Raw genomic sequence first — 14121 nt, forward strand, 5'->3', positions numbered from 1 at the left:
GGGGGGGGGGGGGTTGAATACTACGGTATTAAGCTAACCACTTTGCGCCAATAGTCGAAACTATTGATATTACGTCCCACATCCCCAGTAAATCTGTCCTGCTGGAAATTATGCACGGAAGCAGCTCGTAAAAATATATTAGTTACCAACATGGTAACTGAAGTTCTGATTAGCAGCTTTCAGGTACTGAATATTTATATCAAAAGAAATTATGGGCAGAAATGAGTATCCATTTTATAACTATTAACGTCAGAGTTCTGCCAGCCTCTTTATGCAGAAGAAATTAAACTCATAAAACATCTACAAAAGCTAAGAGCTTCGTCTTTATCTTGGATTTTCAGCATTGAAAGTCAAAAGGGTTACGCCCACGAAAGAGTCTGAGAAATGCTCATTTAGAATGAGAATAACATCTTGTTTTGTAACTTCCTTCCGACAAGTAACCATTAGCCTTGTAAAAGAATGTCACTTAAAATAAATTTGCACTAAGAGTGAACATGCATACATTCAACATGAGGAGACCAGGAATGAGAAGAAACAGTTGCCCCCAAACAACAGATTTGTCAGGTGCTCTTGTGAAATCGTCAGTACCAGGAACGCGAGGAGTGTTTGTGCCAGTTGGCGAGGGACAAGAGTGGACTCGGACTGGAAAAATGTGGTCTGAAACGAAGCTGAGATGTTTTAATAACACGGCTTTGGCCTACTATACAGGAATACTTCCAATTCCCCCAAAATAATACGACAAATTCAGGCATATATGTACATTTTGGATCTCTACTGCACTATAACTTTTACCTGTTTATTTGTACCTGCTATTGGGTAATTTACTATTAAAATAACATGAGCCGCGATAGCGCAGTCGGTATAGCGACTGGCTACGGGCTGGACGTGAGGAGCCGGGATAGCGCAGTCAGTATAGCGACTGGCTACGGGCTGGACGTGAGGAGCCGGGATAGCACAGTCAGTATAGGGACTGGCTACGGAGATCGATGAGAGAGGGGTCGGAGTCCGAGTCCCGGTAGAGTCAAGAAGTGGTCCAGTCCGGTCCCGGTGATCGCCCAGCCTCCTATCGAATGGGTACCGGGGGCTCTTTCTCCGAGGGTAAAGCAGCTGGGGCGTGACGCTGACCACTCACCTCAAACTAATGCCGAAATCAAGAAAATGTGGCTCTATACATCCACCCCCCCATACGCCTTAATGGTGTAGTGCTTAATTAGTTAAGCACAGGCACAACTTTACCATTTACCTTGCTATTAAAATAATATCGTGTTCACATCCCTTGGTGGAGCTATACCTAGAAAGTACGTCTGGTCAGTGCGAAAAACTGATGGCGCTATAATCTCTATTTAAGTAGGCCTATACAGTTCTTTTTTATTCAAGCCGGTCACAATAGCCGCGCGGTCTAAGGCATGAACTCTTTCGTTCGCTTGCATGCTGGAATCGTAGGTTCCAGTCCTACCCAGGGCATGAATCTTTGGTGTGTATACTTGTATGCGTTTATTCTGTGCTTATGTACCCGCCTTACGACGGGCTGATCACTCGCCGAAGGAGTCCTGCCGTCTATGAAAAATGATTACGGAACCGAATAAGAGGCCTTGAACCTGAATGGGCTGAAAGAGCCAATGAAAAAAGAAATACTGTTTCTTACAACCCGCGGCCACTTTGAAGCAGTCCCATCCGTCCGCCGTTTAAAAGTAATTACCCACATCTGGCCCTCGAGTGAATTCAAGAACATGGCAGCGAATCGCCAGAATGTATGTCTCATTTCCTGGCAGTCGACTGCGGACTTGTCAATTTTCAGTGACCCTTCTCTGTCGCTAGATGTTGCTGTTCTAATACTTGATGTCCGTCCAATACCTTTGCCCAAAAAATCGCTGAATCCCGGCCAAACTTAAGAACTGCAAATAAAACACGGAAATACCTGAATGATTATTTTCTGCACGATACAGGAAAAAAGACATTTCATGCAGAGAAATTCCCTCGAGCATTTACTGACAAAGAAATCCAAGATATTCCATATTATACAACCCTTAAAGTCCATTACCCTCGGCAACCATCGTAGTTTTCAGTCAGCATAGCTAGTCACAGGTTTCAGATTCGAAAGGACACATCCTACTTATCAAATAAGACACCTAACTATCACACCGCCTTAACTGATTGTTCTTAGGAAATTACTTCTTTCGGAGTCTTTTCGCGGGTACATATTTTCTCTCGTTCCTCGGAATCACACCGAGGGCCACTCGCTCTTCTTTAATATGATACATATTATGTTAATTAGTTTATTTTTGTCAAACCAGATTCACTGCATATTAAATTCTCCGTTCCAATAACGGGGAATATTACATCAAGATCATCTTTCTGTGAAGTAAGCAACTGTTTTATAAAATTCATTAATAAAATGTTAAAAGAACATTAATTGTGAATTTCGTTTATACTATAAACTTCGTAATTTCTTCAGAAATCCTCGGCTGAGATTTAAACACCTACAGATTGCGGCCCGACCCAGGGTACTGCAGGTATGTGCCCCCTTTGGGGTGGGGTGAGAGAGAGTCCACTTGGTACGTCGGCCACTTTTTGGCCTATTGTACCAGCCCCGGATGACAGATGAAGATGAAAGTGGAGCAGTCGATGGAATGAGAATTGGCAGAGGAAACCGAAGTACTCGGAGGAAACCTGTTCCAGTGTCACTTTGTCCACCACAAATCCCACAAGACCTGACCTGGGCTCGAATCCAGGACGCCAAGATGGGAAGCCCGCGACTGTCTGAGCTATGGCACAGCCATGTAGATCGGTTACTAGCCCTCACTGGGTTTCTAGCGGGTATCACAATTTGGCAGAATATCTCTAAAAATAAAACAAACTGGAGTAAAAAACAAAACAGTCCGGTCTGTTGGCGTTATACTCGTACCTGATGGATCACTGTGTACATTCTCATGTGGAATTTGTCTAATGGCATGTCGTAACTACATTCACCGATACCTTACTAGCATTAAGGACAAGATTATTCAGCTTCTGTGCTCAAGTCGTCCGCTGGCTCATACTCCATAACTGAACTACCAATTAACGCATCATCTCTTCTCAGCCTCCCTTGCACTCACTCATTGCTCCAGTCGCCCTGGTTATAACTTCTCGACATGGATTACATAAAAAACATCGTTCTTTTATTGTCGCGTTCGTGTCCGCTGCAGCAGGAATGTGTTTACCGAGCTGCTGACCATAAATGGGTTGCGTAACCCCGTTTATTAAGAATCGGCTGCCCTGGCAACGGGCGTTGTTTCGCGACCGTTACCCAGCAACGGATCTACACGCTACAATATTTTATCCCAATAAAACAATACAGGGGGGCCGCGGTAGCGTAGTTGGTTGAGGTACTATGCTACAAACCGGATGGTCGCGGGTTCGAGTCCCGATGAGGTGGAATTTTTCGATTGACCTATTCCTTCCAGCCGCTCTATGGCCCTGGAACGACTCAGCCTCTAACATAAATGAGCACAAGGAATCTTCCTGGGGGAGTAAAGGGTGGCCTGTGCGTAAGATTGACAACCTTACCGCCATCTGTGAGCCGATTGTCTAGAGAATATGTTAGAGCCTCGATGTCTCACAACCCTATTGGTCTTCACAGCCTGTTACGGGGATAGTTTTACCTTTTTACCTTAAATAGTACTGAACCAAACCCTTAATTTCGAACATATCCCAGTAAAACAACAAACAGCGAACTTCACACAACGGCGGAGGGATTTGGCTTTATGTGGGTGGCTATTTAAAACCCCTTATTTATTTTCCATGATTTTGTAGACTTTATCATATTTCCTCACGTAATTTGAAGCAGTTAAAACTGTGCATCCGAATATTACATTGTCATCTGCTTCATGGCCCTGTGATATTTCGACATTTTATTTTCTCTGGGCTTTTTGTCTAATACCTGTAACTGTACACGTTTTAGTTGCAATTACTTTACATTATTCCCACTGTTATTGTTAGGATTGACATTATTAACCTTATGTCCATAGTGCATAAATCAGTATTTGTAATTCTAATATAAAGTACATAGTATTTCATTTCGAAACAGAAAATGTTTACAGGAGACCGCCCATGTCTATTTCCAACAGGCCATTTATTTTCATAAAACTCGTTTTCGAGCAAACTGCAAAATGCCAATCTTAGAAATAGATTCACCTCATGCCTCAGGGCATGTGTAAGTATGCGCTTGCGCGGATATGTAAAAGTCTACAAGACAAATATGAGTGGTTTAGAACAAGGTTAAAATTTATACTGGAACTCATTAATAAGAGGGGCACGCGGAAGTAGAAAAGCTCGACTAAGCAACAGTAACAGGAAGCGCTCCGTTTTTAAATACGTGTACATGCATTTTCTGACGCAGTTGCAGACACAAGTATACTGTCGGAAACCTAATTCACTGTGAAAACCACGTACCATAAAGTCGATGTATTCGTGTTACTGACGATAGGAGGAGGAGGAAGAGGAAGAAGAGGAGAGGAGGAGGAAAAAGAGGAGGAGGAGGAGGAAGAAAAAGAGGAAGAAGAGGAGGAGGAGGAGGGGAAGCGGAGGAGGAAGAAGAGGAGGACGAAGAAGAGGAGGAGGAAGCGGAGAAGGAAGAGAAGGAGGAGGAGGAGGAAGGGGCCGCATCCGAACTACACTGCATTACAACCCAGAGGACAATACTCTTCGATGTTGTAATCACTGTCTAAGAAATCACAGTTTACAGTTCTAAATCTGGTCAAATAAATTTAAATCTGTGGCGTTTCACACCACTGAAAGCTGGAATCAGAGCCATCTCTAGTCGTTCCATTGGAAATGATGGGGAGACATGGGTCTCCTCTCCCTTACGTACTGGCCAAACTGTCGAGTCGTCGTCACAGTGCGTATCTGGTCTGAATTTAGGCGGCAATACAGTGGGGGTAGACCAAGCAGAAGCCGTGGGCACGTGAAACCACTGCGAATGGCAGAACTGGACACAAATGTAAACCCGCGATATAAGATACAAAGAAAATATTACGTGTTCCTTTGGGCAGTGTAATAGATTAATACATTTCTTAGTCCTACCGTGCAGGTTGATACAGCGGTAATACTATCGATTTGTATTCGGCAGGCAGTCTACACAGTTCTGATCTCGGCCAGGCTATTCACTATTCCGACTTAAGGTTTTCGTGCTTTTATCTCAGTCTCTCCAGCAGCTCGCCTGTACACCACATACCGACCCATTTCAAATCATTACACAAATACAATTCCCAGTAATCTTCCCATCCACTTCGCTACGCAATATAACATCGCTATATACCTGTAACCGAAGAAACGATCAATCTTAGTCGGTCGTCATAACCGCTTTTAGTAAACGGTGTAGAGGTTCCGTGTGTTGAAACATTCAGTAGGTCCAACTCGATATGGGTCGGCCCGTGACAAGGCCCTTATGTACACAGGACAAGGACAAACACATCGGGATCAGAATTTGCGATTTCAGCATTCGAATTGTGAAAGAATGTAGGCGTCTTACATCACGCGACCACCATAATCGGTCACTGCGGTATCTGCATTGTTTATTGCTACCTATAATGTCTGTTTATTAGCATCTATACTGCTCGTCAGTGAAGGATTCGAGATGGCGCAGTCGGTATAGCGACTGGCTACCGGATGGACAACCAGTTCGAGTCCCGGTTTGGGGCAAGAATTTTTATTTCTCCATGTCGTCCACACCGGCTCTGGGGCCCACCAAGCCTCCTATCCAATGAGTACCGGGGGCTCTTTCCTCGGGAGGTAAAGCGGCCGGGGCGTGAAGCTGGCCACTCATCTCCAACAAGCGCCGAGGTCAAGAAAACATTGATCTATACAGCCACTCCCACATACGCCTGCATGGCGCAGTGCTTAATTAGTTAAGCACAGGGACAACTTTACCATACTGCTCGTTAGTATCTGTAATGTTTATTAGTCCCTACATTTTTATTACATTAGCCAGCAGTAAGGCTGAATGTTTATGTCTGCGAAAAAAATATCTGTATTGGAGATAAATGAGACATGCAACGTCTTCAATTGAACACCAGTCTCGGCCTTTCATCCGCGCATAATAGTTAGGCACGATGAGATCTTTAAATTTTAGAGCAATTTCTGGTTCTGATATCTTGTTTGGTAACGACCCGAGGGAGATTTAACCGACCCCAATACAAGGCTAAAGCTGTACCGCCCACTGTAAGTTAACGTGGGTTCTGCTCAAGGTTGCTTTGTTTGCTACCTCACTGTGCCTAATCAAGTAGTTATGAATATTACTGCCACAAATCCGTGTACGGAGTAGCGAGCACTTCGCAAACTATGTGACTCGCTTTACGTATGCAAGTGGAGTACAAAGCAACGTTCACAGTTTGGCATGTTGAAAACTAGTATCGTGACAACTCACCCTCTTCTTATACATGTTTACTCTTACTTTATTAATACGTATTTAGAGTTTCATAGTATCAGTGAAAACAAATTCTGCTACCATCGCTTGACGGATATAATTTTCGAGAAAAAATGTTTAAGTTCAGTTAATACTAGATGCTAGGGTAAAGGATTTAGTGGAAGAAACTGGGACAGAAAAGAGACCAAACTAAAGAAGGGAAAGGCGAAGATTAAAAATAATAGTTTTAACTTTCTATAAAAATTTTATGACTGAGGTATTTTAAATGTTTTCATTTATGAAAACTATAAAATTTTCCTTTTTTATCTGGTACCCACCTTGAGAGATGGTCATTTACGATAGAAACATGTCTGAACTTTTGGTAGTATTTGAGAGCATACGAGTATAAATACAGAGGTAAAGTTATCCCTGTATCATGCCGTGAAGGTCCATTGGATTGCGAGACTTCGAGGCTCCCACATTTTCTAGAAAATCGGCTCACGGATGGCGGTAAGGCTGTCAGCATTACGCGCCGTCCGCCCTTTACACCCCAAAAAGATTCCTGGTACTCATTTCGGTTACAGGCTGAGTCGACACCTGGGTCATAGTGTGGCTGGAAGCATTAGGTCAATTGAAGAAAAAAAAATGTCTTCAACGGGATTTGAACCCGCGACCTTCCGGCTTATAGTACAGTGCCTCAACAAATTACGCTATCGCGTGCCCCCAGATATATAAATATGGTGTACTTATTTCCTTCAATATCTGGCATCCCCTCAGAAGATTATCATTTATGACCGTATGGGGTTTTAAACTAATATAAGAGTATGAACACCATCGAATATCTCAAAGAATTAAGAATCATTAAATACCTAAACCTGTGTGGATTTGCATATATTATCTTAAATTAAGTCATGAAGATTAAATCAGATTCAAATAAGCTGCTAGGGAATACATCTGAGCCTGACAATTATTATTCTCTGAAATAACTATGGCAGGAAAACATTATATACAGGCTTGCCTATTTGGGTGAATAAATATCGAGTTACTGGGCCCAACCCACTCCATACAGCCGATTTCTTGAGCAGGTTGACTACAGGAGAAATTATCCGCCTGTCTTTACACGAGCTCGTCAATGGTCTTTACCCTGATCTCAGTGACTTCAACCTATACTTTCCCACGCCATTTTTTAGACATCCGTATTAATATAATCCTCCCATATATGCCAAGCCAGTGCCTTTTCTTTACTGGTACTAATACCTGAAAACAGTAAGTTAATATCACTCTAAATATGACGTTACAGGAAAACATGAGTCTCGCCTGTGCCGAGTATTCTGGTATTTCAGCGTGTTCCCGAGGTACGCCACCTCTGTGAGTGCAAGCGAATATATGCAAAATTAAATTTATGTACATATATGGTTTAGGTATGTATTTCGACATGAATTCCTTGGGACTTAATCATATTTGTTAATTCATTCATACTCACTTATCGGTGGTCACGCAAAGTACGCAGTGGTTATGCTTGACATTCACTTGAACAAACAACATTACATCCACTTGGCAAACTTTAATATAGATATAGCAGCAATTTAATCTAAATTCTTTTACCAGTTTCAGAGTTACAAGACATGGGCACATGCCGACACGATCCCTATATACATTCAGTTCGTGAGATTTGTCCAAAGAACGCTTAAACCAGGACATCAGAATAGGATACAAGATTGGTACACTGCTCTGATTAGGTCTATACAATTTTAATTTCATGCATCCTGCCGTGTTACAATATATACAACCTCTTTATTTGACCGTCACAACACAGCAAATATAGAACTTCAAGGACAATGCTCAGTATAGTTCTGCTACATGTTTCGGCCACGAGTGGCTATCATCAGGCAAACACACTTCAACAAACGTAAACCATTGATAAATGATACAAACTCCGTCCTAAGTGCAAACAGTATATATTATATGTCTTTGATCTTGTTCTTTCTACACTACATGTTTCGGCCTCTATCGGCCATCATCAGGTGTATATTCTTAACGTTGCTGCCACACTGAACCCAGTCTAAAATTTAACATTTAAAAACACAATGTCACATTCTTCGTATTATCAACATCTACATCGTTGATATGTGTCTGGTATGTAGATTATGTTGCACACGTCTAATTTGATATTCTTATAGTAGTACTCTAAAAATCTTTAGTTATGATGTTTTTAAAACCTTTTAAAATTTTCTCTAAATTTTAAAAGGTTTTAAAAACATCATAACTAANTGAACTGCAATACGTAAAATTTGATACGTTATAAATCATTTAAGTTAATTTGCACAAGAATACAATAAGTAGGTTATTTAAAACAATAACAAGTCATATATACATCACTTCCGCATTCCTACCTTCCCCCTTCCCTCCCTTACCTTGACTATACCCTACACCACCAAATCAGTCGTTGCTTACTTCCCATACATTACGTACAATTCTCCGTATGATGAGGCCCCGACTGTTTCGTAAGTAATAATACGTACTATATACTACATTTTAAATATCAAAGTATATCAATTTTAACAAACTTAATACTATTTCTTTTATATTACTTTCAGATTAATTAATTCACAACATTATTGGACCTCCTACACAATTTATAAGAAACTCGAATTTACTTCATGATATGTATGCCGTGTCCGTCTTGTAGTGCACTCAATTTCACCTGTCATTTACTATTCGTCGACAGAAATGTATGAAAAGTAAAACCAACGACCGATTCGATGTTATTAAACATCAATCAAATTTTAATTTTATATATGACTTGTTATTGTTTTAAATAACCTACTTATTGTATTCTTGTGCAAATTAACTTAAATGATTTATAACGTATCAAATTGTACATACTGCAGTTCAATGGTGTACGTTTGTTGAAGTGTGTTTGCCTGATGATGGCCACTCGTGGCCGAAACACGTAGCAGAACTATACTGATCATTGTCCTTGAAGTTCTATATTTTCTGTGTTGTGACGGTCAAATAAAGAGGTTGTATAGGTCTATACACCTCAAGCGGTTAGTCGCTGGCTTCCCACCGCGGCGGCCCGGGTTCGATCCCGGGCCTGGTCACGTGGGATTTGTGGTAGACAAAGTGGCGCTGGGGCGGGTTTTCTCCGAGTACTTCGGTTTCCCCCGCCAATCTTCATTCCACCAAATTCTCCATCATCATAATCACCCGGGGGAGGCTACAATAGTTCAATCAGTGGCCGCCGTGCCGAGTGGACCCAGCTGAACTCCACCCCCCACTAAGTGAATTAATTAGGTCTATACAACAGCCGCAAGGCTAAGACTTCTAATTGAGAAACACCTTCGGAGAGAGCAGTAGTGGCCAGTTTTTAAAGTGTTACGAATTATGCGGTCGTGGTCCATTTTAATGCACTGTCAATTATTAAATTTGTCTCGTTGCCCGGGCCAAGTTCGAACATGGTGGGTCTGAAGTGGAAGACAGAAATTAGTAGTCGCCATCACGCATCTTGATTTACTTTTCGTTGCCATAAAAATAAAGAGGGAACATCCTGTATCTATCCTCTGTATCCTTTAATAAACCGGCGTTTCAAATGATGTGGGAAGGAGCTTTATTTGAAGGTGTGAGATGTGGGCCGAATCTACGGTACAGATCGGCCCTATAACGCAGCTACCACGTTATGATTTATTGCCCTCCGAGCTGGGAAGATTTTATGAGCCTGTCCATCAAATATTTTGGGCTCCGATCCAGAAAACCGGAAGAAATGAACAGTGCAGCACATTCAGAAAGCCGAAACATGAAAAAAAAAAACCGAGGTGTGTGTTGCGACACAGCCTGTCACGGTATCAGGTCTACCTACATAAAGCAAGATAAAAGCAAAGCTTCGCCATGAAGACGTATACAGGAGTGGATGTTCTAGTTCCACCGTTCACCTCGGAACTACATTGCGGTTAGTGTTCAGCTTCACACCCTAACCACTTTACCTCCGAGGAAAGAACCCCCGGTACGCGATAGGTTGGACGGTCCCCAGAGCCGGTCTGGACGCTGTAGAGGGGAGAAAATTTTCTTATTCCATCCGAGAGTAAACCTCTGACGGTCCAGCCCGTAGCTGTCCCGGCTCCTGGTCTGCATATAGTTGCGACACGAAATGAGAAGCGTACACACGACAGGATTTGAATGTGGCCAGCGCTCCGATTGTAGGCTATCAGATGTAAGTATCTTGTTCCTCTCCGAACACAAACCGCATTACTGCGTTTCTGATTAACTCTTGCGCTGGGCTGTTTTACGATGCTATTAAAACTTCATAGGTTACACACCGGAAATGTAAACTGAGCATCATTTCATGTTGGAATGTGAGTGGGTCGGGGCACAACTCCAGATAAGGTTTTCACACTCCTGGTATTTGAATGGAATGAGGTGACTAACGAAAAGCCCCCCCCCTTTCTCGATTATGGAGTGATACTTGGTTTCTTCCCCCTTATAAAGCAGCCACTTCTGCGGTGTATAATCCATTCGCTTGTACAATGCCGATACTGTCAGAACTGCAAGGTTATATATAGTGTTGAAAGAGCTGGAATGAAGTTACGTGAATCGAGGAACGGAAGGGCATGGTAGTGGCTCATTTCGAAGCAGACATCTCTCCTGACATTTCTCCTGCATAAGTCGAAGACGCAAAATACTTCACAACATGGCTTAACACAAACGAGATTCGAACAGGATGCCTTTTTGAACACAGATCTAGTGTTTTCGCTAGATTAACATATACGAGGAATGGGCAAGTTTTCAATCGGAAAAACTAGAAGGATGATACCACTTGGAAGATAAAAGCATGGATGGAGGATAATATTAAAATGGAGTGTGAGGGTACAAAATGGAGTTGCCTCACTGTATCATCCTATGATTGTAAATTGTGAACATGGAAATGAAACTTCGGGTTGCATAAAAGGCAGCTGACTGTCAATGTCTCTTGGAGTCTTGCCAGTGGAGTGGAGTATACAGGCGCGCTACACTGATGTGGCACACAAGTTGCCTATACTGTACGGCGCTCTGTGCACAGACATACCAAGTACAGCGCAGCAAATGAAAACAAACATTTTTCAATTCAGCTAACACATTTTAAATTTTAGAACGCCAATGTTAAAAAAACTGGGGTGACAGGATCAGAAACTACAGAAATATAAGACCCTTAGCTGATTATATACAATTAAACAACAAAATAAATACTGAAACACGTGAGAACTGCGAGGCCGATAATATAGTGGAGGAATACAGGAATGGATGAATAAAGCTGGCCAAAGACAGCCAGGAGAAGAGAGCAAAGAGAAACCCAAGAAGACGCTTGAAATAGGATTCTTAAGCCGGTGCAGATGTTGAAATCCTCAATCCATATAGAGGAGATCGGCAGGTGGGAATGTGAAGGCGGACAGATGCACTGTATCAGCTACTGCAGTAACAGGAGGCAAGGTATAAAAGAAAGGTAACGCTATCCCTGTAACAGGCCCTGAAGGCCTGAAAGGTTGTGAGACGACAAGGCTCCCACATTTTCTCTAGACATTCGGCTCACAGATGGCGGTGAGGTTGTCAGCCCTACGTGCCGCCCGCCATTTACCCCACAGGAAGATTCCTGATATTTATTTCTGTTAGAGGCTGAGTCGACCCCGGGGCCATAGTGCGGCTGGAAGGATTAGGTCAATTGAAAAAAATCCATCCCATCAGGACTCAAACCCGCAAGCTTCCGCCTTGTAGCATAGCGCCTCAACCAACTACGCTATTATTGGGTGCATCTAGAGAGGTAATGAAATGGTGGGGAACTCCCTCGATTATCGTCTACGTGCCTAAAATCGCCTGCTTCAGTTTTAGCTCTGCTTAGTGTTTCGTTCTATGGACAAATCATGGATCGGAGCGGTTCGGCAGTACGAAGAAGGGAAATGGGTTCCCTGAAAGCAGCAGAAGCGTACGATATAGCACGAGCAAATCTTAAACTTTACGTGAACAGAACTAAAGCATGGAGACATTATCAAGCTTCAAACTGGGAAACTGAGAATGAATTAGTCAGTTACTGCTTGTTGATCGAGAAACTATATATATNCACTTTGTCCACCACAAATCCCACTTGACCAGACCCAGGATTGAACCCGGGCCCCCGCGGTGGGAAGCCAGCGACTAACCGCTTCAGCTATAGCGCGGCCTTATTTAAGCATCCTGTTGCATTGATGTGTCTTTTGCGTGCATGTCTTTCCGTCTTAAGTACAACTTATTATCTGGTCACCCTTCTTCCTCACCACATGTTTCGTCGGCATATGGCCATCATCGGGTGTTTTCTATCTTGCTAAAATTGTTCCGCTGCATGTGAAAATTACACACCGCGTGTGAACGCCATATTTGCAAATTAACGTCTTGTTTTGTTTTTTTCATTATGGCCATCGTCCATTTAAAAGGTATCTGCTTGGGTCCTGCATTGCATTCCTTTTGCGGCGTGGGTATTGTCTGTAACATGTAAATAATGTTTTGTGTTATATTTGTTATATTTTGTTTTACGTTAATTTACTTTTCATACTCACGTATGCACTACTAGCTGTAGGTCCCCCCACGCTACCAGACCAGCTGCGATTATCTTGTTACGTGCCTTGTATGCGTAGATATTATGAGCGTTCGGTATGGCTAAACAAACAGGAACAACATTAAATATTAGATATAAAGGGCGCGTTCATAGCATCAGAAGCAATAATAGCAATTCCGGATATTCAAACCACAGGACATACATATGGAACCGGAACGGATACCACGGATATTATAAAAACAGGAAAGAAAGGCAGACATTTAAATTCATTCCACTCATCAGTGACCTTACAGCCCTTTGTTGGGCCCTGGCCTCTTCTTCAGTTCCGTAATCTTTTTATACAGACGGCAGGTCTCCTTGGATGAATGATCAGCCCGTCACAAGGCCGCTACCTACACACAAACACAGAAAAAACACAGACATCCATGCCTTGTGTGGGATTCGAACTCACGATCCCAACGTTCTAGCGAGTGTAGACAGTTCATGCCTTTGACCGCGCGGCCACTGTGATCAATAAATATTTAAGTACCTTATAAAATAACACATTTACAGAATCAGTAAAAATAACCTACATATGAAGAACACATACATCGACACGTACAACTACATATGCGAGACACTGTAAGAGCTTTACGCCAGGTAGCACCCCCCCCTCCCCGTCATGTTGTGAAAGCAGGATCTGAACGCTCATAATATCTTATGCACAGACCCCTTAACAGCCTAATTACTATAACAGCATAGGAAAACCTACAGCCAATGATGCACACGTTGAGTATAAAAAGTAAATTAACTTAAAAACACAAGCAAAAAGCACAAAGTATAACAAATATAACACATTATTTATACATTATAGATAACACCCACACCGCAAAGGGAATGCTGTACGAATAATTCCAAAACGAGGAATACTCAAGCAAATATCGTTAAAAGAGTGTAAGACGACCATACTGAATAAAAAAACTCTAAGGCGTTAATCAATTGTAATTACGAAATATTGCGTTCACACGCGATAAGTAATTTTGGCATACAGAAGACAGACAACAACTGATGATGGCAGTACGCGGCCGAAACATGTAGTAAGGAAGCAGGGTGACTAGATAGCAAGTTGCATTTGGGATGGAAATATTTGTGTAAAAAAAAATCTACTCAAGTTATAGATAATGGCGTTTCAACTTTGAAT

General features: G+C 42.2%; 1 protein-coding gene across 4 annotated transcripts in view; it reads right to left on the reverse strand.

The window, feature by feature from the left end:
- Positions 1-14121, reverse strand: part of LOC111867364 (uncharacterized peptidase C1-like protein F26E4.3) — a 55072-nt gene that overhangs the window by 14673 nt on the left and 26278 nt on the right. For 2 of the 4 annotated variants that reach the window (XM_023857147.2, XM_023857148.2), the window contains exon 2: positions 12943-13042. The exons of the other annotated variants lie outside the window; for them this stretch is intronic. In XM_023857147.2, coding sequence (XP_023712915.1) covers positions 12943-13042 — 100 coding nt within the window. The remainder of the gene's footprint in view (positions 1-12942; positions 13043-14121) is intronic. 4 annotated transcript variants of the gene reach the window in all.

The sequence above is a fragment of the Cryptotermes secundus genome, unplaced genomic scaffold (genome assembly GCF_002891405.2).
Source record: "Cryptotermes secundus unplaced genomic scaffold, Csec_1.0 scaffold227, whole genome shotgun sequence".
Lineage (NCBI taxonomy): Eukaryota > Metazoa > Arthropoda > Insecta > Blattodea > Kalotermitidae > Cryptotermes > Cryptotermes secundus.